At 43.0% G+C, this 26,266-nt stretch overlaps 2 protein-coding genes across 2 annotated transcripts in view; one reads left to right on the top strand and one right to left on the bottom strand.

Moving 5' to 3' along the window:
• Positions 1–5,771, bottom strand: part of cerk (ceramide kinase) — a 29,348-nt gene extending 23,577 nt beyond the window's left edge. Inside the window, exon 1 of the mRNA XM_068755474.1 lies at positions 5,624–5,771. Coding sequence (XP_068611575.1) covers positions 5,624–5,771 — 148 coding nt within the window. The remainder of the gene's footprint in view (positions 1–5,623) is intronic.
• Positions 5,772–7,769: 1,998 nt separating this feature from the next.
• The window catches only part of tbc1d22a (TBC1 domain family, member 22a), an 87,272-nt gene continuing 68,775 nt past the window's right edge, over positions 7,770–26,266 (top strand). Inside the window, exons 1-5 of the mRNA XM_068755065.1 lie at positions 7,770–7,919; positions 8,376–8,432; positions 9,506–9,689; positions 9,909–10,158; positions 13,130–13,312. Coding sequence (XP_068611166.1) covers positions 7,858–7,919; positions 8,376–8,432; positions 9,506–9,689; positions 9,909–10,158; positions 13,130–13,312 — 736 coding nt within the window. The 5' untranslated portion in view covers positions 7,770–7,857. The remainder of the gene's footprint in view (positions 7,920–8,375; positions 8,433–9,505; positions 9,690–9,908; positions 10,159–13,129; positions 13,313–26,266) is intronic.

Genomic DNA, 26,266 nt, shown 5'->3' with positions numbered 1-26,266 from the left:
GACCTTGACTTCCTGCCTTTGGGTGTTTGTCAATCCCAGCCCGATTGGTTCCACCTGTGTTCCCCTACCTCACGTATAAATTGTTTGTGTCTCCCTTTGTCATGTATGTTTGAAACAGAGAACCAGCACCAAGCCAATCCATGCCATGCAAGTGAGATTTGATTCTTTGCTATTCTTGGTTTGTGACTTTGTTCTTTATCACGGTCATAATTATATTTCTCTGTGAGAGTGATTTCTGCGAATACTTTGCATTAAAATGTTATTGAATTGGACATTGCTTCTGGAGTGGTGCATTTGGGTTCAAGTCCGAGTTCGGGTCGTGACAGTTTCATATGTCAATAGATTCTGAATAGTTAAAACGAAGTTATTATTCCCTCTTGGGGACCTGAGGGCTAAACGGATCCGGTAGTGCTCGCTTGCTCATTCATTCATTTGTTCATTCATGTCTTCTTTAAGATGAAATGATAATAATTATCTTGCCTACAGGTGCTTATTTGGAGTGTGGGGTCACGGGTTGTCCTGGAGCCAAACCCGGCTGGCTATGGGTGAGAGGTGGGGCACAACTGGGATGGGTCCCAGCTTACCGCAGGGTAGACGAACAAACATTTGCACTCCCATTTCTCCACCTACAGATATTTGTAGCGTGTCCAATCCACCTAGGGTCGCAGGTTTTTAGTGTTGGGAGGAAGCCGGCGAATCTGAAGCGAACCCACTCAGACACAGAGAGAACATGCAAACTCTGACCTCCATTGACTGGTTTGTTTGTTTGTTCATTGTGAAAGAACAAGCACATCTATGGAAAGTGCTTTGACTCGATTGATGATCCTGCTCATCCTGCTTCCCTACGACTGGGCGGAATCTCGCCTGACAGGATTCCACCTAACGTGTGCTCGGCGAGTAATGTCGGCACGACGACTCAATCTGGTCACACACTTAAGTGGTAAAAAAAAGTTCCAACTGCAGAACATTTTTAGCTGATACAGTATGTGTATTTATCTTAAACAGTTGATCTTGACTTGATACAGCACATGGACTCCCACTTGTTTGCTCCAGAGACTTTGTGTATGATATCTCTGACAGAGCAGCACCCGGCCTCACCCTTTTTTTTCAGTCATCTTTATATTCTTCTGTTGTTCTCTGCACCCCCTCCCTGCACGCAGTGGCTCAGTTGGTACGTAATCCCGTCATTGTTACTGCAGCTTGGCACTGACAATGTGCTGGAGGACAAGCGCGCTTTGAAGAAATGCTTTTGCTCTTAGGCGCTTACACGTAATTTATCATGTTTCCTTATGCCCTTCTTGTTGTGTTGTGCTGTTTTCCGAGTGACGTGTGAACATGGGTGGAAGAGAGGGGATCACATTTGAACAAGTGGGGGGAACAAATCAAACTTGTTTGGTGATATAATTATAACATTCATTTATTTTCCTGACTGCTTTATCCGACATCCGGGTTGCTGGTATTGCCTATCCCAGCAGTCAGCGGGCGAGAGGCAGGGTGCACCCCGGACAAGCCGGCATTTCATCGCAGGGCCACACATGGACAATCATTCTCACACACACACAGACTTTAATGTAACCAGTTCACCTCATTTGCATGTTTGTTGGCGGTGGGAGGAACCTGGAGAAAACCCACGCAGGGAGAACATGCACAGGTTTGAACCTGTGACCTTCTTGCTGTGAGGCAACAGCGCTACCCACTGCGCCGCTGAGCTGCCCATCATGACATATTAGTGTATGAAAGTGTTGTATTGCAAGATATCAGCAAACGCGTGTTATTGTCAAGCAAGATGCGCCCCCCCCCCACACACACACACACACGAACGACTGATTTATTGTGCGATTAGCTTTCGAGGTCTTAGTATTTACTCCTATTGACCTGAGCCTCGGGTAAATAAATACAATCAATAGAATGAAAGGGCTGGTATAAACCAGAGGCTACCCAATCTCCAGCTGTATTTTCTTTTTGGCTGCATTTATAGCTCTGCAGCTGTCTCTCAATGTACAGACAGGGCTGTGCAATGAGGATCAGTTCAGATTACAAAGCACAGATCTGCCAGGGTACACAGGACGGAGCGCTTTCAAACAAGACATGGATTTTCTCTGAGGCTCAATGGGCTTGTTAAGCCAATGCTTAGGCAAACAGATGGACGGGAAGGGAAAGGGAAAAGGCAGAACCGGAAGAGTCACTCGGGGTGGAGTGATCCTGCCAGTTCACTCCCAGTGACTCATAATCCAGTTCAAGCCATTATTTTCCGAGTGAAACACTAGGAATTCTTTTTTTCATGATCCCAGAGGATGAAACCCATTTCTTTTTTCCAGTCCAACCATGAGGAATACTCTCATACCTTTTTGTTTTTACTGGAAATCTGTTAAGAGCTACTGCTATCTTTTTAGAGCTGTTGTTTTTCCATTCATGCCTGATGCACAAAATCAAGTACCGGTAGCTTTGTTTTGCTTCTTTACTCGTGAAAGGTGGATTTTACTGCAGAGGAATTTCTGTTATGCTGGCACCCCTATTTTAATCCTGATCTCCAATACTTCCAGGACGGCTATAAGTGAATCCCTGACTGTGACATACTGCATCTGCATCCATCTCCACCATATAGGAAAGTAAATATCTAACCTCTCCTGGCCAATAGAGGGATATCTGGGCTTAGAGGAAGTACTACTCATGAAGTGTAGGTATTTGGAGGGAGCCTCTTAGGAGCATACGCTGTGATTTATTCTAGATTTTCCACCAAGATGGGATTTTGCATCGTATCAGAGAAATGGCTTTATGTATCTTGAGATTTGCTCTAGCCTCAGAGGCTGTGCCACTGAATGTTTTTTTTTCTTGGCGTGTCTGTGAGGGTGAATATGTACAGTATATAAATAAATAACGACCCCCCCCCCCCCTGTCATGCTCTCCATTTGACTGACAGATGCTCTGATACGACCAAATCCACTCAAATGTCAAGCAGTAACGTCCACTAATGTTGTCTAAACGGAAGCAGCGAGTCCAGAGGGAGGCTTCCAGCTCAAAACAAGTCCTCCTTGGCATTTATAGCAGTTGTGTCTCAGCTTGATGATTGGGTAAATCTAGTGGTAGTGGTGGTGGGGTGGGTGGGAAATGTGAGCTGAAGAAGACCTGTCACATTTGAGTCACGCTGCATGATTCCCTGCCATCAGCTGGGATTAACTTTATCCGTCTTCCCAGCGCTGCGGCGGCTTCACTGACTTTCTCTTGCAGTTTAAATATTATTTTTTGGGCAAATGTTTGTGCCAACTAACACGTCTCCTCCCGATATCGCAGATTGCTCGGTCAAATGTTTCCATTTTTCATTTTAAATAAAAATGAATTGCAAAATGTAACCAACAACATAACGTAATCCGCTCTCCTCCTGGTTCGATCCATTTGATTTATTCCGGCTATTTCTGGTAAATTGCATCGGTGACCACGCGGATAAACTGACTTCGTGAAATTACCACACTTGCCATGTCGCCTCCAGCGCAAGTGCCCGAAAGATATTTTACTAATTAGTCTAATGTGGCATAAATAGCTTCAAATCTGAGGTCGGCTCCTGGAGAAGGAAAGAAGGAAATACGGCATTTTGCAAAAGCATCAAGGGATAATTATTTTTCTGTCGTGACTTATTAACTGGACTATTTAACTACTAATGATATCCAGTTTGTGCAAAGCCTGGAAAAGGTAACTACACTTCAGCACTTGAAGTCATTTTATTTTCCCAGAAAGGATGGGGCTTTATTGGTCTTGTTTAACGGTGGTGCTTGATGTTGAATTCATTGGTTATTTATTAAAGGCCTCCTTGAATGGCACCTCCAGGGTAAACCGACCCGCTCATGTCACGGGGGGGTGGTTTGGATGCTGCCATGTTGAACATTGACTCAATAAAGGGAAGTCTTTATGACAGGTTACTACAGGGCACTTGGTACCACTTTTAGAAAGGTCAATGCCCACGCAGGTTTTAACCCCAGTGTGTAAAGCCAGCTGTAATTACAGACCAGTCGTCTCTACAAACAAACACCAGCTTCAGGAGTAAGGATGTCTACATGACGAGGAAATTAGCAAATGATGGAAAGACTCCAAATTATAGCTGCAATAAAAAACATATGTTTTATTACTTTTCAGAATAATGCTAACCTTTTGTCTAACCTCATTATCTACTACGACTGTACTTTCTTCTTGTCCCGTCATGGGTAACCACAGTAAATCAACTTTCTCCACTTCACCCTGTCCTTTGCATCGTCCTCCCCAACACCAGCCACTCTCATGTCCTCCCTCACTACGTCCATGTATCTTCTCCTGGGTTGACCTCTAGCCCTGTTCCCTGGCAGTTCCATCCTTCTACCGATATAGTCTCTTAGAATATAGGTGACTAACTTCATGATCATGTTTTGTAATTTTGTAATATTGTTATTAAAGCACAGGATGGATCATCAAAAAAAAACCCTGTACAGTCTGTTAGGCAGTGGCAATCCTCGACTCCAGGTGAAGGAGCGTTGTTCTCTTTTTATTGTCATAAAAAAGAGCGTCTATAAGAATGGCTATTTGGGGATTCTTTCCCTCAATTTCTTTGATGGTTTCAAACGTCTGTCTGGCAGTTTTCCTGCTTATGGCCGAACCCTTCTCTCTAAACAGACATTAGAAAGCTCACTCAGAGTTCAATGATGTTGTTGGAAGTTGCAATGAGGTTTCAGATTGCAACCGACTGAATATCCATTGCCTCGCCCCCTCCTCCCCTACTGTGGCCACTGAAAACATGAAAGATACTCTCGAGTGTTTTTTTTTTTCCCGTTCTTGGCAGAACCTGCCTCCCTCTGTCGACATAAAGGGCTCACTTATGTCACCTGATGTCATACACAAACTAAAGTTTTGTGCTCATGTTTGTCCTTTTCAATCTCTATTTAAAACAACACAAGATTTCAAGGATGAGCTCCTTAAAAATCTGAAGATCTGAGAGAAGATCCAAAGCCAAGAGTTTTTTTCCACAAAGGTCGCCGAGGCTGACTACTCCTATTTAGGAAAGAGTTGTTGAGTTTGCGGAAAAATAAGTGAACCATATCCTGGGGAACAAATGAGCAGTCAACCCCTAGTCAGTGTTGCCTTGTGAGAAATAAGCCTCTTAAGTATGTTCGACTGAAGACTGTGTGACTTGCTTTTGTCAGACCCCGAACTACAGTACACAACATGACCTGACAGCGACTGTTCAACATGTGCACGATCCTGATAATGAGGGCCGAGTGGGAAGACAGCTGCCTGGGGCATTTTCTTTGACATGGGGGACAACTCACTGGAGGGAGCGATAAGGCTCATTTATGATTCTTATACTTTATGGAAATAAATACAACCGTTTCAAAGTCCGTACCCAAAAAAATGCACACGTTTTCATGCATTGTTACATCCACAAGAAGGTTATGAAGACACAAAGGTTTCCACAGCAACGGAGATGACCATGTCTGTCTGCCTGTTTGTTAGGATTATTGGAAAACTGCTGGATGGATCTTATATTGTTTTCAGTTTTAACGGGATTAGTTTGTGAACTTTTAAACCAAGAATAAAATCTGCCGCGCTTGGCAGTGCAACAAAGCTTTTCAACCCATTGGCTCCTCCATGTCAGACTCACCTGTTACAGGAATGCTGCTGATGCCACAGTTTGGTGTCCTGCTCGTGTCAGTTTCCTTCCACGCCAAAACACAACAATTTAGAATGGCCTCTACCTGCCTTTGCGCCTGAAAAAGATTTGAGGAAAATAATCTGGGTTGATTGTCCATAATACTACCCAGAAGTGTTGTTAAATACTTTTATGACAAGACTGCGTCCACCGTCTACAACAGTCTGAGTCAGTCAGCCGGTTACCAACGTGTTCCTGTGAGCTATGAGGTGATTCAGCACAAAGATCGTGTATTAGACAGACGTTGCACTCATTATTGAAATAGAAACCACCTCCTTCCCAAGGTACAAGGTGCGCTTAGACGCACGCACGGACGCACAAATAGCAATCTTAACTGATTTTAATAACCAGGAATTTATTGTTTGAACTGTTTTCTTTTCATTTTAAAAACTTTTAATCTTAAATGTTTTAACAAAGCATATCTGAATATCTGCTGTATCAATATAGTGACAGAGTGAGAGCTTTTACCAGTAATTCTGTCTAACTCAGGCATGGGCAAACTAAGGCCCACGGGCCATATAAGGCCCGTTGGGCTATTTAATCCAGCCCGCCGAACTTGTCCAAATTATATCGTTAAATTAAATTTTATTATAATTAAACCTTATTCATTTGACATTTTCCCTGTAATTTGTACAACGAGACTTGCATATTCATGCTTTGCTACCTGTAAAAGGACAAATCCTTTCATGTAATAGCTTTTACATGTTATTTATATTCATTCACATAAAAACTCCATCCGTCTTTTCCTGGCCCGGCAACTCTACCAAATTTTAGTACCCATTGTGGCCCGCGAGTCAAAGAGTTGGCCCACCTCAATCCTGCTGAACAATCACATCATCAGCATGTTTAGTAAACACCTATGCCGTTTAATTCATGACTAAGGGCAGTCAAAAAAAGAAATCATAAAGATTTGTTTCTCTCTTTTTGGAATTCACTGCAAAGAAAAACACATAAGAATTCCGCAGCTGTGTAGGACTGGGGTGAATAGTTTCGCTGTAGAACTTTGTTTTGTGCTTTTTTGAGGTTCAGGATTTTGCTGTATGCCACTAGGAATCACAGTGAACCAGCACATGGCACTATATAAATAATACATGTTAATGTTCATACCTCCAAAGGTCATTCAAATGGTTAAAAATAAATGAAGGAAGAAAACTTATGGTTTTGGTAAGATAATGGTCAAACAAACTGCTGAATTTTGCTAATAGGAGACAAACACTTATTAATGATCAGAATCTCTATTCAGTCAAACTACAGGAATCTATCATTACTCTGTCAATGACATTATGCTGATGACAAATTACTTCAGGATCTCTTGCACATCTGACCACATAAATCCGCCCGTCTCATCACAATGGGGAGCAGAGCATTCAGCCGCTCTGCTCCCCGTCTCTGGAACTCATTACCACCCCAACTCAGAAACATTGATTCTTTCCACCATTTCAAATCACAAATCAAACTCTGTTTAAAACTGCCGACTACATCTGATGCCAACGGTCAATTTTTTTTTTATTACCATATTACTTTCTTGATTTATTTCCGTTAATTTTTTTTTGGTTTTACTCATTTCTATTCAGTTAAATTCTTATTCTATATATGTTATTTTGGTATGTATTTGTACAGTGTCCTTGAGTGCCGTGAAAGGTGCCTTTATATAAATTTTATTATTATTATTATTATGAATGAATGGGCTGATTTGTGCGTGACTATTCATTCTTGTATTCAATAAAATTATCCTTTTATTTTGTTGGACTTGTGTGACTTTGCAATACAAACAACTGTAAATCAACTGTGAATCTTATGAAACTCTGTTTTCTTTATTTCACCCAGCGCCTGTAAACTCCAGTGAACATTGCGCTTGGTGAGAGCAGGTCGTGATTTTTTATTCGCTGTCTCTGGTTCTGATGCTGGCGGTGGTCTTCTCCTTTGATTGACAGCTCTCTTGTCGGAATGACAGTCGACCAAAGACGTCACGTCGCCTCACGGCAGATCTCACTTGTGATTGGCTCACAAGGAGGAAGTGCCTGTTCGTCCAATCATAGCAGCCTTTGCTTAATCGGGACCAACATGGCAGCTTTCTGAGTTTTGGAGGAAGGGACTTGGTGTAAATAAACACAAACTGCACGTTTTGCGCGTAACGACACCATTCGCGTGTTTGTGTTCGGGACTGTTTGGACCGTAGAGTGAAAATGTCGACTGACGGAAATAAAAAACAGTTCTGGAAAAGAAACGCAGCGAAGGTTCCTGGCAGGTGAGTGACGTGTTATCTTCTTTCGGCTAGCTTAGTATAGCTAGCTTGACTCAACTGGGGCTTTATACTTGAGCTTCATACGCGGCTTTCGCTTTCATTGCCTGCCCTGTCTTATTGCACAGTTGGCGACTTTTATTATTTGCAAAATGGCAATTTCTTAGGTAAAGTAGCGTCGCAGTCACAGTCCATACCGTTCTGCTGTTAGCTGGATAAGAGCTACATTGCTAACACTTACAATTTACCAACACCACAATCACAGAGTTGTCACAAGTGATTTAATGGGCACTATATTACCATGGCCATATTATAAGGCCTTAAAATAAACATAAGCCCTTTCATCGCACTAAGTTGTTGTAATTTAAAATTGATTTGTATTGTTTTATTACTAGAAGCTAGCACGGCTATCTTGACAATAACTTATGAATTGTCTCATTCATTCTGTGTTCACTTCCTCAGTATTCAGCATGTTTATGGGGCACAGCATCCACCTTTCGACCCACTCCTCCATGCTAAGTAAGTAAAATGAATTTCATCATTGTGCTCTGTTAGGCTGGAAAAGTGTAGCTTGTTTTGATTCTTGAAAATTCCTGTTAATATGTTAAATACATTTTATGACACCCTAACTTCTGTTATATTCCGACTTTACTTTATGTATTCACTGGGACTGTCTTTGTTTTATTTCATCTCAATTCTTTAAAAGCACCATTTGGCTGAATTGGGTGTGTTTGCACAACAGCCCAACAGTGTTATTACACATCACTCATAGAGGACTAATAGTTGCGATTGATTAATGCTATAAAATTGTTACATCCCAGTTGGTAACGTGAAAGATGATGCCAGAAACCAATTGTGATATCATGGAATGTCATATAAGGACTAGTAGCATAACCTTAGTAGCTTCTTGTTTTTCCTGTGTGTCCTGTCCTGCTCTTCAGCGTCAGTGAAAGTGAACACACAATAAAATGTAGTTAATAGTTACCTGGGTTGACAGCCTAAAGATTAAAATAAAAATTCAAATTCAAATCAAGGGAAAAAGATTTTGATGTGTGTGAATTAATGTTTAATTGAAATAAAAAGAGTGAACTTACAATATTGCATGTACAGCTTAAAAATACCAAAGAACATTTTCAAATGTGAAAAGTTTGTGTTCGTGTTTTTCATTATATATTTTATTTCTGCGTTCACCTAGCTTTTATTACGCGCACGCACACACACACACACACACACCCATACATCTAATCAGCTTATTGATACTTTATTTTCTTCTGACTGTTATTTATTTATATTCCTCAATTTGAATTCAATTGTGTTATAGATAGGGTATTTCATAAGACTTCATTTTACTAGAATTAAACAATTATTGAAAATAATTTTTCTTTATTAAAATAAACGTGACAAGGAATCACCGCAGGTTCTTTTCTCCACCTCCCTTTGCCTTTGTCTCATCTTCCTTTTTCTGCATTGCATGATGAAACGGCAAATGTTGAGTGCAGTTGAATTCTGATTTTGTAAGCATCCCTTGATCTCAGTGAATGAAATAGCATCCTTATCACTGCTAATTCCACTGCCCTGTTTTTGTCCTCCAGCCTGATTAAAGCAGGCAATAAGCCTCCTCCAGCCACACCAGGTAAACCCAAGAAGGCCACCACCTTTCAGGAGTTTGAGAGCATCACAAGTGACGCCTGGGATGTTGGCGATGATGACGATGAGTTGCTGGCCATGGCGGCACAGAACCTTAATATTGAGGTGGTCATGGAGACGGCAAATAAGGTAAATCAATCAACCTACAGTATCTGGACTCTCTACCAGTTAGAACTGAAGTTGCCTCTTGGATGAGAGGTGAAACATCTTCAAACTTAAACAAGTCCAGTAGATTCTTCTTTTTCACTCTCCTTCAATACTCTGCATGGTGATTTACATTTCTGTCTGTTATCAACAAAAGCCCAGGCTCACCTGGCGCATGCCTTGTTTGTTCTAACATCTAAACAGGTGATTGAGAATCACAGCAAGCAGCAGGAGAGACAGAGGCAGGATGACGCTACAGAGGTGGAACAGAGACAGGAGGACACGCAGGAGGACTGTGCAGATGATGAGTATGAGGACGAGGAGGAAGAAGAGGACAGGATTGGAGATGGAGATGTAACAAGCCCCGAAATGTCGTTTGGCTCCCACAGTAGCCCCTATACTGATGGCCGCTTAGTGAAGTCCCACAGCGAAGCTCCAATTGGGTCACCTAAAGGTTAGTGGTCACCGTTGCTCTGCCTACTGAAAGCTTCTAATGCACCAGTAGTGTCATGGAAGACATCTAAAGTTTACCCCGGGGATGTTTTTAGGACCAATGACAAGGACTTTGGACTTTTACAGGGACCGAGATCCTCGTGTGGTTGTGTATTTCACCTTTGATGGTGGCCAGACACAGACTTAACCTTCTGCTGCTGGAGAGATCCAAAATGAGCCTCACTTTAAATGTAGTTCATAATAATTAGGGGACAGTATGAACTTGTGGTTAATTCATGATCGACTGAATAGAAGAGGATACATCATTTTCATTGGGGGGGTCGGGTCACAGTCTTGTTTGTTGCAGCTGGACATATTCAGGTTCTGAGGCAGAAAGTTTAAAATATCTTTTTTATTTGTCTCTGAGTCATTATGGAGTCATTAAATCAAATCACGCACCCTCTTTTTAAATGTTAATTATTGTACAACTGTGGCCTCTGCGCTGTTGACATTCTGACTGTTGCAGTAAACTCACAAATTGTTTCCACCTCTTTCAATATTAGTGTCGGCATCACTTGAAATGTAAACATTGTAAACTCTCTTTGGAGTTCCACTTATTGTTGCTGGGCAGGCGGGATAGTGGAGAAAAGCCCAGTTCTACACACAGTTTTCTGAAGATGAGACTGGTATGCCTGTATTCTAGGCAGGACAGACGTGACGGGTTGATAGTGTGTTATGTGTGTTACCGATGGATTTACAAAGCAGTTAGCGGCTAACTCAGGGGTGGGCAAACCTTTTGACTCACGGGCCACAATGGGTTCTAAAATTTGACAGAGTGGCCGGAACAAGGCTAGAGTATTTGTGTGCGCTAATATAAATGACACATGAAAGCTATTGCATTAAAGGATTTGGCCTTTTACAGGTAGCATTACAGGGAAAAGGTCAAATGAATGAGGTTTAATTATAATGCAATTTTATGTAATGATATAATTTGGACAAGTTTGGCGGGCCGGATTAAAAAGACCAACGGGCCGCATATGGCCCCCGGGCCTGGGTTTGCCCATGCCTGGGCTAACTCAAGGAAACAAACCAAAAATGTCTTCAGACTGGAGAGATGATGTGAAGTCCAGGAGTAGCTGATCCTCTGATCCTCTGATCAGCTACCATCAGTCGTTTAACAGCGCCTCTTGAATAACCGTTCATTCCATGTTATTCCGCCGTTCACCACGGCTGCTGTCGTGCTGTTTTTCTCATGTAACACCAGCTTGCTTGCTGTTTAAAATCACACACTGGAGTGGGCATGTGCTGCTGGTGTTTTTGATCTGGCACTAATGTACAATATCTGTGTAAAACAAATTTTAAATAGTTCTTAACAATTTTCCCCGGCCCATAAAGTCATGTAAATTCTGTTCATTTTGTGAATGTTCTCATTACGTTTTTAGAGTCACTAAAACATTGTTTAGCAATTGGAATAAATGCTAAATCTGTGGGAAACGTAGGAAATGTAATGTCACACCATGTCATCCTGTTGCCTCTCATAATCAAAATATGAACGCGGAAGAAGGAATATGCTGTCGTGAATAGTCTTCCTTAATAATCCTTGAGCCATTTGTTTCTGACCCTTCCTCTCCTCTTCCTTCCTCTGCTATCATAACATCAGATGACTCTCTCTTCCTCCTCATCCTCCTCCTCCTGTTTAGTTTGGGTCTGTGTTTCCCTTGATGGCTCGAGTTGTTGCTCTATTGTTGTTCAAAACCTTCTCCGAATGCGATTCTGTTTTTTTTTCCCCCCCCCGTCTTTAAACCGGGCATGAGGCGGAATCTAGTTCCTGCCTGCGTTGTCCCCTCCTTGTAAACATAAAGAAAGAAAGACGTAACGCAGCAGCAGTAAATAACTTCTCAATCACAATACACCGCTGATGTTTTCCTGTCTGGCAGGTCAGCCGCCTGCTTGTCTGCCATTCCCTCTGTTGCTGCTGATAACCGTTGCCTCCTGGCAATTCCTCTTATCGCCTCAGAAAGGATGATGCAAAGACACGCCGCGTCGTGCGCTGAGATATGCAAGACAACAGGTTTTGCTTCTCCAGTGAGCATGCTGTGAAAAAAAGCGACACACACAAACTTTAATTCATGCACGGTGACTGTACTTACAGTCTCCTCTCCTCTCCTCCTTCCGTTTCCATTCAGAGTGGTAAACCTCTTTTGTACATTGATTTCTGCTACTGAAATGGGAGTTTAGGGGAAGTACTCTATCTGTGTATTTTCATGTGAGCGCCTAGTATTAAATAACTGATGTGGTATATTGAGATGACAATTTAATATTATTAACTTTCTCTAGCTTGGGTTTCTTTTTTATAAACCTTTTAAGGTTATTAAATAGACTATAAAAATGGGTTACTGTGGAAATCGCACAGAAGGTTCAATTGCAGAGAAGCTTTCTTCAGCTGTAACGATCTTTTTTTTTAATTTTTCCAAGTGCAAATAAAGCAGTCAAGAGCAGATTTGTTCCTTTTTATTTGTTCCTGTAAAAACTGAAAAGGATATTAAATGAGATGGCTTTCTAGTTTTCTTAAGCCCCGACCTGACCTGCTTGTTCATAACTTGTTTATGTGGTTTTCACTGCACTGTTTCTTGGACATCTGGGGGGGGGGGGGGGGGGGGGGCGGCATGTGGCCCTCTGCAGACTGAATGAATGTGTTTATCTGCAATTTACGAAAGCTTTGCATTTGAATTAGAAACCACAGCAGCTGCGTCCCTGGAGGCTCCTTGTAAAACAAGCCTTTAACAATAATTCAAAAAATATATGCTAAAATACAGTAGTCAAAACAATGTTACATTGGTATGTCCATGATTGTTGCCACATATGTTTTGTGCAGACAGGGTTAATTATCCTTGCCAAACATTAGCATGCACTCTCTTGGCGGAGGGCCTTTCGTGTGTTTTGCGTGTTTTTGTGATGGTTTTACTTGTTTAAACTCTCTATCCTCCCTCCAGATGCAGCAGGCGAGCATGCAGCGCTCCACAGACAGCGGTCTCTGCCCCACCGGCCGCCCGTCATCCCACTCGTGGCTCGCATGGCTGACCAGAACACATCTGGCACCCCGGCCATGACCGAGAGGGAAGCCTCCCGTCTGGATAAGTTTAAGCAGTTGCTGGCTGGGCCCAACACAGAACTGGGTACGAGATACTCCGTTCTACTCATTTCTCAGCTTGTGTTACCATTTGTTTCCTTGTTGCTCACTTGATGTTTTTCCTTTTTTTTATTCTCGGAGGTCTCATGCCTTTTCATTTCCTTTGTTCACTTTCTTTTCTCACTCGTTCTTCGCTCACTTCATCTGCCAGCTGTGCTGCACTTTTAACGATGCTGTGAGCTGTAAAGTCATCCCACCATCTGGACATGCAGATTACAAGTGGGGGGTGGGGAGGACCTCCAACAACAAAGCCAAATGACAGGCCTTTGTTCTAACAAAATGACAGGCCTTTATTGTTTGTCCAACCACAGAGACGGTTTTCTACCGCTGTCCTCCAGGGGCCAAGAAACCCTCACGGACCTCTTCTTTACAGTTAAACTTTTGTCCTCTGAAACTGAATTAACTTGAGATGTTCTAGAAAGTGCTACAGGTCAACTTGTTGACTGTTAATTCACTGTATCAAAGCCGTTGAATGAGATTGTGGGCTGAACCTTTTCGAGTCACTGTGTTGAATGTCGAGTTTGATTCAGCGATCATTCTTTTACTTTCAAACAGGATATTATTCGACAAGTATCTTGTTAAGGACCAATGATGGCTGCATCTTTAGCGGTTCTGTACAATCTTTAAGGCTACGTTTACAAGAATGAAAGTGAGAAAGCAATAATATTTTATATTTGTTTATAAAATTCACATGTTCAATTTTGTTTCTATAGCGCCAGATCTCAACAGAAAGTCATCTTAAGGCACTTTACAGGAGTAGCAGGGAAAGACAGAACCCAACTTGACCCACAAAAGCAAGCACTTTGGCAACGGAGGCGAGGAAAAACTTCCCGTTAACAGGCAGAAACCTTGGACAGAACCTAAGGCTCACGGTGGACGGCCATCTGTCTGACCAGGATGTTGCGCTAGCTCTGTCCTGTTAACAGGGCATTCATTCTTGTCCACTAATGATATCAATGGAAACTGCTTGGTCAAGGAGATTGTATATTAATTATACGATAAAAGTGAATCATTCAGTTTTGTGATGTACTTGGTGACAGCTTTAGTCTTGTCTGTTCTAGCTGAAGTTTGCTCAGTGTGTTTGTATGCTGGCACTTTTGCTGGTTTAAACCTTACATCTGTTTTAAACCGACGCCTTTCATGTTCTTTGTATTCTAAGCGGCGGTTTGTTAGGAGTTGGTGAAGTTGCTCGTCGAGCTTTGTTTAACGGCAGCAGTGTCCACCTTCTGGGACGCATCTGGTGCATTGACTGTGTATGCCTGGCTGCCTATGCTGCATTCAGGAAACAACAGAAAGTTGGACAATACAAGCTGCAACTCAGACAAACATTCGAGCTCATAGCCCGGTTACATTTTTTTTTTGTAGTAATTTACTTTTGGACATATTTCTGTATTCTTGCTAGATTGCTGAAGCTACCACCTTTAAATATTTTTGCAAAAGCATCACCAATAATTGATGTTGCTCCAGTAGCTTTAGTAGAACGTGTTTGGCCACTCATCAGGTAATCATCACAGCATCCATGTCCGTGTCCGACTCAAATAGAAGAGGCATGAGCAAAAACTGTGTTGTGAGGAACGAATAAAAGTTTGTCATACAAGTCCTATAGATTATATTTCATAAATATCTGGCAAACGTCCTTCACAATGTTGTTGTCCCACGATATCAGTTAGTTTGTGACAAAAGCAAAGAGACGGACTCATAAAAATGATTGCCGTTGTGTGTATTACTCTGGGAGGACGGACCATTAAACTCTTCGTTGAACCTCCGTGAAGAACCCCACAGGGTTCTGTTCTGTGTTTCCGTGAAATATACATCTGTTGTCCTTTAGTGCTTTTGTGTGTGTGCTTGCATATAGTTGTATTGTGTGTGTGTGTGTGTGTAAATTTGTGTGCACCTGACACAAGGGGGGCCATGAAGTGAGACCGGGGGGAGAGAACTAAAAAAAGTGCTTGGTTAGCAGGAATGGGTTGTTTGCAATGTCCGAATACGGTACCTTAAATGTGCCAAGGAAAGGAAATGAATGCCCGAGATATGTGCCAAGGAAACGCAAAGGAATGCCCGAGATATTTCCAGTTTGAAACGGCACTTTAATCACCGGATCCTCTGTTCTCAAAGGGTACCAGGCGTTAATTTGACACAAGCTATTTTAAAGAAACAAGCCTTTGAATCAGATCTTTGCATCGTACTCCAGCGGGATTCTGCCTCCTCAGCTGTGCTTCATCAGCCTTACAGTGTTTCAGAAGACATAGCTCTGTTGCTGGCAGGTTTGAATGTATTATATACATATATCTAATGATGGATAAGATATACATAGTTAATGATAAATCAACGAGCACACCACTTTTTCACTGCCAGCCGGACTCGGGACCCATTTAAAGCCGTACAAATTAACTGCCTCCCCAATGTAGCAACGGTGGTGGGTGGTGTAGAATCGCAGTTGGAAAGTGGTGGAAATGCTTCTTCGCATGTGTTCATGAATGCAACGGAAGTGTAAAATGAGAAGTTCGTCTGCTAACTGTGACTTGATTCTAGAACATTTCCTTTCGCGGCTTCGCTTTTTCATTTTGCCACGGTATTTTCAGAATACCTGCTTTATCTTTAATTTCCCCCTATTTATAGATTCCCCGTACTATTTTCCACAGTACGCCGTATGCTCAAAAATCAAATGTTCCCGTACGAAAATACGGGCAAACCGTATTAGTTGACAGGTATGAAAGAGTTTACCCGATCGCTGCTTTCTGGTGGCTGATTTGTCAGTCAGGTTCTAATTTACAGAAAGCATCCAACTTCTATTTTTAATCATTTGCTTTTAAGCAGAAGGCCTAAATATGCCCTCAAAAATTCCTCAATATATTTACTGTACTATAAAAGATTAATTATACCAATTACTGATGGGCTTTCTAGACCGCTGTGAAAACCCACACAGACAAATTATACTCTGTGAGTTTACAGAATGAATCGGCGACAATTTCATGAAGAGAATGTGATTTTGCTCCCTTTACTTTTCTCGCCACATGTTCCCAACTTGGAATTGCTCACGCTAGAGAGGCATTAACGAGACGACGAATGACTTTAGTCAGCAAAGCAGCGCCTCACCACAATGCCAGGATCCCCTTGAAAACTTTTTGAACGAAACAAAACTTGTGCACAAGTCGTCACTGTTAGTCACTGCTGGGTTTTGCGCACGCTTGGGCAGAGTGTATCCTGTACATCAGCAGAGTGTCTTGAGGTGTCAGCCCCCATTAAGGCCTTCCAGGCATCACAAGCCGACTGTCTAAATTTAGTTTAGTCTCTGCGCCATGATTAGACAGACCCAGAACCGGGCGAGTAACGCTCCTGGCTGCTGGCAGCATGAAAGATGAACTTCATTCACGGGACATAATTAAGTGAAAGATTGGTGGGAGGGGTTGGGGGGGGGGGGGGGGGTAGAGGGATAGGGCCAGATAAGATAAGATTAAACTTTAATGATCCCCATGGGGAAATCGGGTCATTGCAGCAGCAAGGAAAAATGGGATATTGATGAGACTGCTCAAGAGAAATGAATGAAATCACCTCCATCTGATGGAATTTTAGGCCTCAGTAACAAAATATTTCTGTGACACAAATAAATAATATTGCTTTATTGGAGTCATGAGACATTTTTAGACCTTGGAGTTTAATTATTTTACATTGAGTATTTCATTATTTATTGCCTTCTTGTTTTTTACTTAAGAGATTACAGGGATGACGGGTTTAAAAGAGGAAGTTGACCAACTGTCCTTGGCTTGATGGAGAGGGGAGCTGATTCGCCGGTTAGTCATTTGAACGGCGGAGGAATTAATTGCGGGCACGCTCCGCGTATTTGGGCTGAGCCCCCCCCCCCCCGATGCGTCATGCCTGCTGGTCACTGGGGTCCAGCCGTGTTTTTGTCTTTCTGAGTCGGTTAATGTGTTTCATTTTTCTAAAGCAGGATGATAACTTTGCACCGTAGCTCCCTCCAGGTCGTGTTGTAGCTCGGTTGACCTCAGAGGGTGCAGCAGGTGAAGGGTGATGGAACAGCTGGTGCAGCCGTCCATACAGTTACTCACTTTTCATTTGTGTGTGTTTCTTTTTCCTTTCTGCTTTTTGATCATGTTATATCTGCTCAACTTACCTTCCAAATCTCCATTGCACTGACATCTTGACCACCTCCCCCACCCACCCTCCATCACCTCCACCACCATCTCGACTCGCATCTCCGTTGAACCTTGCGACAAACTGTGACAGCAGTCCGTTTAGCATGTAAGGTCACATAGAAGGCGATGATAACCTGTGAGAGGGAGGGATGATTGATGCCAGGTTGATCTCTGCTAATTATTCCTGATGTCCTGAGGCGAACTCGTCTGTTGAGCGAACCTGAACGCAGCACCCGCAGAACGCTCGCTGAGCCACTTCAGCTGGGAGAGAAAGTCATTTAGTCAGTTTTTTAAACAAGCATAGTTTTTCCCAGTCTACTCTAGAGCCATTCGTACAGATCTAGTTCCTAATTGCCAAATTTTACATTAAAATAGGTTCATCAGAATAATTTAAAACTGAAGCTGTATTGTTTAAAAGAAAGATTTCCATCATTTCACTGTTTTGAGGAACTGATTGTGCACTTTGACCAAAAAAAAAGCCCCATCTGGCTAAATTTACTTCTTGGATTGTTCCAGCTGCAAGATAAATAAATAAACAGCCCCATGGTGGCAGTAACTGCTGATTCAGGAAGTATTGGGTCAGTAAGGAGGATGTCCGGGCTGACTCTCACTGATTGGACAAAAAAATAAGCAACTTTTGTACTGTTTCCTCCTCAATACAAGGAAGAGCTTTCCAGCGTGTTTAAAAAACACAAGCTTGATAAAGAGAGAATGTTCAAATGAGCTGGCAGCAACGAGACAACCATAAACGTAAATAACACTGAAGGTTATATTGTCAATATTGTCAAATGGTGGCAATGAGCAGAAACTAGTTTATAAAAACAAGTTGGAAAGTTTTATCTATTTATTTTTCATGCAAGCGTGTGCAACATCAGGATGAAGGTATGCTTGTTTTTGAGGTTTGGTTTTTGTGTGGTCAAGTAAGTAAGCCTGTGTGTGAGTTCTTTTCACCACGAGACTAATGTGCAGTCGTTTGCTTTCTGGAGACGCTTGTTATGTTATTATTGCAGCTCATCAGGCCGGATTTTACTGAAAGTTTTTTCTTTTTCTTTTTATTTGATTCTCAAAACAAAGAGTTGGCATCTGAAATCAAGCCGTTATTGCTGGATGGCAGAAATACTGCTGTTGCTATGGCAATGGTATTTTCTCCCTCCTCCTCTGCTATTTATCCTTGCTCTATCTTTCGCACCCCGTTTCTCTCCTTTCCTTATTCTTCTGTCTTCTCTTCTTTCATCTCGCTTTGTTTTCGCTCTTTGTTCAGCCATTATACCCACGTCATACGTGCGCTCCCACACATGTTCACATGCTACACCATAGGGTAGTTGTATAGCATAACAATAAAGATGAGGATAAGAACACATTCCACTTCCTCTTATTGCCCTGCTGCCTGCTGGTGTGTCTCTGCCCTCTGTTGGGGGGGTGCTGCAGCTTTTAGTTCAACCTCCACCACTATTGTACACTTCTCCCAACAGTCATCGCCCTGACTGCAGCTGCGGTTAGGAGGCATGCTACTTCCTGTCTGACTGGCTCACGCTGCACTGCCACAATCCGCAATCCTGTTATACAGCAGCCACCATATGATAGGCTTACCGTCAACACTGTTTGCAAAGTTAATAGCCACCATCAAAGGGGGGGAAGTGGTCATGTAATTCAATTTAACGCAGTCCTAATGCCTCGCTTGAAAGTACTGTCCATGTGTGACAATTTCAGAGGCGTGTATCACAAGCAATGATAGAGAATTAGACGGTCTACATGGGTAAATATACAGTAAACGGCTTCACACAGCGAAAGTTTCCATGTCATTGACATTTATGTCTATTTCTCCCCCCCCCCCCAATCACATCTGAAAGCAAAATATTATTTTATTAACTATGCGCTATGCATGATTGCTCATGTGTGTGTTGCCTCCGTGCACATCCCTGGGCAAAACACCTGACCTAATAAGGTTGCTCTGCCCACCAGCCGTCTCCAGACTCCCAGGTCGTCTGTCTGAGTTTATTCGTATTACGTAATTGCCGTTATTGGGAATTTTACACCCTTTCTTTCCGATGAGAAGATTACGGTAAAAGAAATGTGTTAATGAAGGTTTTTATTCATCATTAACAGTCATCTTAACAATTATTCTTATATCTCTTCTAATATATTGACCAACCAATGAAAATGAAAAGTCCATCCAACAGGAACATCTTCAAATTGCTTGTTGTTTTTGATCAATGGCCTGAATCCCGATTTTTAGCTACCTCATCATGTTGACTGTTTTATACACGACTGTGTGTGCACAGTCGTGTATAAAACATGTTTCCAAATTGAAATTTTAGATATTGATTTTCCAATAACAGAGTTATTTGTGGTCAGAAATGACACACACACACACACACCTGTACACTCCTCTGTGTGCGTTGTCCTCTCGCAGCCATCTGGGCCATCCATCAGGCCTCCAGAGCAGGTATAATCCAGGGAGGGGTACCTTTTTTTTATTTTATTTTTTTATACAAGAGTCCCATTTGTTTACGAGCCGCCTGTTCCCTTGTGCCATCGCTTTGTCCTTTAGATGAGATAGACCGTTCAGGACGCTCTCACGGCATTCAAGGTTTATAGGAAGGGAGCTTAACTTTTTAATACCCTGCTTGATAAAGGTGTCTGTCCCCATTGTATTGTTTTTCTGAACTCCCTGGCCATAAAAACAAAACTCAAAATGACAGAGGCACATTGCTTGCAGGTCAGGTACCTCCTCTTTTAACCCTGCAGTTTCATCCCTGGCCTCCATGAATATTACACGGGTGTTTAAAGACATCTTACACTAAGTATCGACTTTTGAGTGTTTTGATTTTTTTTTCTTCCAAACATCACTTACAGTTGTGCAACTTTTGGTTAAACTTGGAGCGCTGCAATCTTGATTTTAGATTTGCTGACATAACCATTGCTGAAGAATACAAAACCCTCTTTTGGCAGGTATGTGTGTGTGTGTGTGTGTGTGTGTGGCCAAGAACCTTGTGGGGTTTTGCCTGAGTGGTCGCGCTCCGTCTGAATGATGCTTGAATAGTGCATGGCTCTGGCCTGCCAAGCATCTTCCCTCGTGATCATATCAACTTCCTGCTCAGCCGGCACTGACTGACAGCACTTCTTCTATTCTTTTAACTGGCCTTCACACAGATTTGTGCGCACAGGCAGGTGGACTGACTGACGGGCAGGCAGACAGGCAGACACAAGAATTGTAGGAATGCACACTCACACGCACTCATAACTGCTTGATTGAGGCTTTTTTTTTTCCCCTTCACCGCAATTCCGCATTTTGCGTTGTCATTTCTAGTCAGAACCCTCGACCCTCGACTAATGAAGCTCCATTGGGTTGGTCTACAGAAAGGAACAGTCCTTTATGAAGGTGTGCATAATTCTAGTGGGGGCCCTTGCCTGTTGTAATAAGAACTAGATGAATGAATCCTTTGATTCAATTGAAGTGCTGACATTGTGTCTATGCTATACCCTCTGCTCTGCAAATACATCTTAATAAAATTTTCAAATATAAAACGGGTTGCAAGGGGCCAATTTTAACATTCTATGAAAAATGCACATTTTTTTTCTTTTCAGCTAGTTCATTTTACAATAAAATGTAAGGTGCTTTGTGTTTATGTGCTTCAGATATCATGCGGTATGCATTTGTCATAATTTCCAATTCCTAAAGAAAATCTATAATCGTTAATAGCTTAATTCAGAAAAGTCTAGAAAGATGAATACGCACATTCTCTGAAGTAAAGTTGAAGCGGACTTTATAAAGTCACCAAACTTTGACGAGGGATGAGAGGTGTGGACTGCATGCACTGGGAAACACTTTTGGTTCCGTAGCTAGCTAATGAAATGAGTTTTAAAGTAATGCAAACGTGATGCTTAGTTATATTTTGCCCTCTGAATGTTGCAAGAGTCATTGAGCATTCATTACCTCTGAGGGTCCCACGTCAGAGCAGCTGTTGTGGGTGTTCAACAGAAGGTACATGGTGTCCTAATCACCCCCTGTGGTCCTCAGCCTAACTTAAGCCAAGACAAAGTGCACCCTTCTAAGTTCATGCATAATGGAATAGTAGGCGCGCAGTAGAAGGAATAGCAGCAATTGCCCTTGAGTTGCACATTGCTGATGTTACAGGTGTTTGTCATGCCAGGATCCAGTTTCCTCCGGGGTTGAGACGGACTCTCCAGACCGATCCCTCTGAGGTTTCAGCTTGCCAGCATGATAAACACCCACAATACGTATCGCACTAATTCCAGAGCATGTATATAATAATAATGTGATATTTTATTGGTCCCGAAAGGGAAATTCTGTTTCCGCATGCCCCCGCTTGTACTTCTAAATGTATGCTTTGGAATGATTGCCTGTGGGGTGAATTGACTCTAAATTGAGTTTTTGCTTTAATGAGTTTCCGCTGCATTTTTTTTCTGCAGAGAGCTGTTAAAATAACATCTAGAGTTTCTAATCTTTTTTTAGTCCTACAGATTACAAGGCTCTTGACCGACTTTTTACACTTGTGGCACTGCTGAGACAAACCTTTTTTTTATTAAATTAGGTACACCATCATATACTTGAAGGTGAACCTGATCCTGCATTTACATTTTTTGCTCTAGTCATAACTAAGAAGACACATTCTTTCTTTTAAATCAAAGCACACTGGGCACAAACTTTTGACAACTGATTTTGATGGTGCCTAACAACTTAAAATACATCAAATGTAGGTTGTTAGGTAGGGCTAGTGTTAAAACGTCATCTGTTTGGTCGGAAGACTGGCTGTAGGTGCATTACATGTGTTTTCTGAGTGTTTTCCATGCTCACTTTCTCATTATTACATTTAATAGGATGTAATATGATCCTAACTAATAAAATAATATAATAAAAACAAATATCAGATTTTTGTCCTGCCATCGGGGAAGAGGTTGCATAATATCATTGTTGCAAAATACTAAATACCAAATAATTCACAAACAGTGTAATGAAACTATTTGTTTAAAGTATAAGTGATGCGTCGCTGGACGCAGATTGCAACGCCTCTGTTAACCCCTCGTTCATCACTATCCACTTGGCAGGTGCATTTGTCAGCTTGCTCATACGCGGGGCGTCTCCTCCAGTTTAGTTTGGTGAAGAGCTTTACTATGGCTCGCGAAGTTGCTGATGTCTTTGCTGCTAACATTAGCTGTGGCTGCATTAGCAACTGGGTGCTTTGCATTGATGTGCTAAATTTGGGCTGCTTCGGTAGTAAACAAACTCCTTACAAAGAATGGCGGCATGAAGCAGTAAAATTAGAGATTAAATATTAGATTAACGCCATTAAAAAAACCCATAATGTGCTAAATAGGACTGTAATTAATTAATCACAATTAACGCGATAATTTGAAGTAGATGTAATAGTATAAGAGTCTTCCTTTGCTTGAAGTTTGTTTGCTGAATCTGACGGGGACAGGCGGTCACCTCTGGGACAGTCACAGAAACCTTTTTCACCCACATTGTGACAAGTGCCTGCTGAGCAACAACAACAGATTAATTTTCAAATGTCATGAAATGCAGTAATTTATTCAGGTGGAGCTAGGGTCATGGCTGTCTCATTCATAATGAACAAGAGATGCCCTGGAGAGTCGGATATGTATTCTGAGAAATGAGCTCGCCTTCCGCTTATGAAACGACATCTGCAATTTAGCCTGCATGATAGCTATGCTCTTGTCACACTCCCTTTCTGCCACGTGTAGGGAATGGAGTTTTATTACTCAGGAATTTTGGCTGTGATAACAATGGCTATACACACACACACACACACACACACACACAACAATTATAAAACAAGAGGCTGCACATTTCCTGTGAGAATGTATTTGCATCGAAGATGGTTTCTGCATAACATTATCTCAAACCATTTTAGCGCAGCACTAATTTAAATCTGTGCAACTGAAAGGATGCATTAAAAGAAACCGTCTTTTATGCAACAACTTATTATCACGCCTTCATGGACTGTGCCGCTGCAGTGCATCAGCACCTCTGGAACTAAGTCGTGTGGGCTCATTTTGGGTAACTGTAATTTGGATTCTGTAGTGGTTTGGTTCGCTGCTGGAGGGTGATTGGTAGTAGAGGCTGCCGTACGTGACGTCTGTGTCTGAAATGTGTACTTGTTTGTTCTGCTCACCACATGGTGTCAAGTAAATATTGGCCCCTTTCCCTTGCCACAACCTTTTTTTTTTTTATACAAGTACAGCAATTATCCTGAATATATATGTCTTTCGTGCTCACTAGCCCTGCAATGCAAACCCCTTGATGGTAAAGGACGACATCGAGAGTTCGGGAGTTCACTGTTGCATCAGGATGTAAAGCCCATTAGCTGACTTGTGCCTCACTTAACTTCACCCCTCCTCTCTAGAGCGTCACATGGTGAGATTAATGCTCTGTGGTGGAAATGTAACAGTTTTACAAACACAGGATATGGTGTTATCACCCAAAGTGCACTGGACTCTGCACGGCAGGGGCATCCTCATCCCTGAGCCAAACTTGTCTGACTGCATACCGGAATGGGACTGGATGTTACAATCCTTTTTTACCTTGATAAATGGGTAGGGATTATAGTCATCACAGGGCAGGATAGAAGGGGCTAAGGGTTTCATTGGGGTCATCAGGTGGGCACCCTCCATCATAGGTGTTTCACTGAACAGGCCCACGACACCTCAAGAGGGTTCAGCAGCAACACCTGGCGTCCCGGGTGTGCCCCCCTCTGCCTTACCCCCTTCTATACCCCCTGATGTTGTCTCTGTCATTTTGGGGCCCAGCTGTTGTCTCTTCTCCTGATCCAGAGCCACTGGCTTGCTCGTTCAGCAGCACTGGACAGGGCTTTGATGTTTTGCCGTTGGGCCTGGCCCCGGATTCCCATGCCCCTGAGGAGACTAGTAGCAGTCCTGCCTACAAAGCCTCTGCAGCCCACTTCTACAGGGAGGACTGTGGTCTTCCAGCCCCGTTGTTCAGCATCCGCTGCCAGCTCAGCATACCGAAGCTTCTTCCGCTCAAAGGCCTCGCCTATATTATCCTCCCATGGCACTGTGAGCTCTATGATGTAAACACTTCGAATTGAGGTAGACCACAACACAAGATCTGGCCTGAGGTTGGTCGTGGCGATCTCCACTGGAAAGCAGAGTCTCTGCTCCAGATCAACAAGGAGCTTCCAGTCCCGTGCTGCTCCCATCTGTCCTACCTCTGATTTTGGAATACATCTTTTTTGTTGTTTTTCCCCTTCACGGACAAAATGTCCTAATGATGTAAGATGGGAGGAAAGGGGGGGCAGGGCATTGACGACCATTCTTCTATTCTCCAGTGCAGCTGCCAGACACTTCAGGACTTGATTGTGCCGCCAGGTGTAACGGCCTTGTATAAGGCTTGTCTTGCAGCCAACTAGAATGTGCTTCAAGTTTGCTGGAGATGGACAGAGGGGGCATGTAGGATCTTCTCCGTACCATTGGTTGAGGTTCTGTGGTGATGGTAGCACATCATATGTCGCTCGCAGGATAAAGCTGGTTCGATAAGCTTCCATGTCCCACATCTCTCTCCAAGAGAGCTTGCGCTTCTCGACATCTTCCCAACGCATCCATTGACCTTGCTTTCCTTGTGAGACAGCCTTTGCACACCTTGCAGCCTGCTCCTCTCGGCGAACCTCCTCGACCACCAGCCCACGTCGCTGAGCTGGAGATGCCTTGCACCAGGATGGTTTACCCTCCTCTAGGCCAATGCCTCCTCTTCCCATTTGCACGTGGCCGACAATATCCCGGTGCTTAAGGGCTGATTTAGCCTGGTGTATAGCTACAGTTGGAGTCCACTTCCTCCCAGTTGCAATTGCAGGAGCGGTTTGAGCTACACAGGGGTCTCGAGAATCTGTCAGCATCATCTCCAGCCTGACTTTGCTGCTCTTGTATTCCTCTGTGAGGCTACATAGAGGAAGCTCCAGGATGCCTTTACCATACAGTGCTATGTTGGTAAGGCACCTGGGAAGCCCAAGCCATTTCCTGGCAAAAGAGCTGATGACCCTCTCCAGCTTCTCAACCTTCGAGCACGGTACCTCATAAATGGTCAGAGGCCACATCAGCCGAGGTATGAGACCAAACTGCAGACACCAAAGCTTCAGCCTCCCAGGGAGCATGGTCCTGTCAATGCTCTGAAGACCGCTGATGGCATCCCGTCTAAGCTGCTCCACTTGAACCATATCCTTAAGGGTTGCATCGTACCAACGCCCGAGGCTCTTGATTGGCTTCTCTAACACAGTTGGTATGGGCTCCTCGCCGATGTTAAAGCGCTGGTCTGATAGCTTCCCTTTCACCACAGATAAGCTCCTGGACTTGCTCGGTTTAAACCTCATCCGGGCCCATTCGATGTTCTCCTGCAACTTCTTCAGCAGCCGTCTTGTGCATGGAATGGTCGAGGTTAGAGTGGTCATATCATCCATGTATGCCCTAATGGGAGGGAGGCGCAAGCCTGGTTTTAGCCGCTCTCCTCCCACCACCCATCGAGATGCACGGATAATGACTTCCATGGCCATGGTGAAGACAAGTGGGGAAATGGTGCATCCTGCCATGATGCCCACCTCCAGATGCTGCCAAGCCGTGGTGTACTCTGCTGTTGACAGGCATATCTGCACATCTCGGAAGTAGGCCCTGACGAGGGCAGTGATAGCATCTGGAACTTGAAAATAGCTAAATGCCAACCATAAGATGTTGTGTGGAACCGAGCCAAAGGCATTGGCCAAATCAAGGAAAACAACATGGAGGTCTCTTCCATC

Source organism: Brachionichthys hirsutus, chromosome 22, assembly GCF_040956055.1.
Source record: "Brachionichthys hirsutus isolate HB-005 chromosome 22, CSIRO-AGI_Bhir_v1, whole genome shotgun sequence".
In the NCBI taxonomy this organism is placed as follows: Eukaryota; Metazoa; Chordata; class Actinopteri; order Lophiiformes; family Brachionichthyidae; genus Brachionichthys; species Brachionichthys hirsutus.
This window is presented reverse-complemented; position numbering and strand designations above follow the sequence as displayed.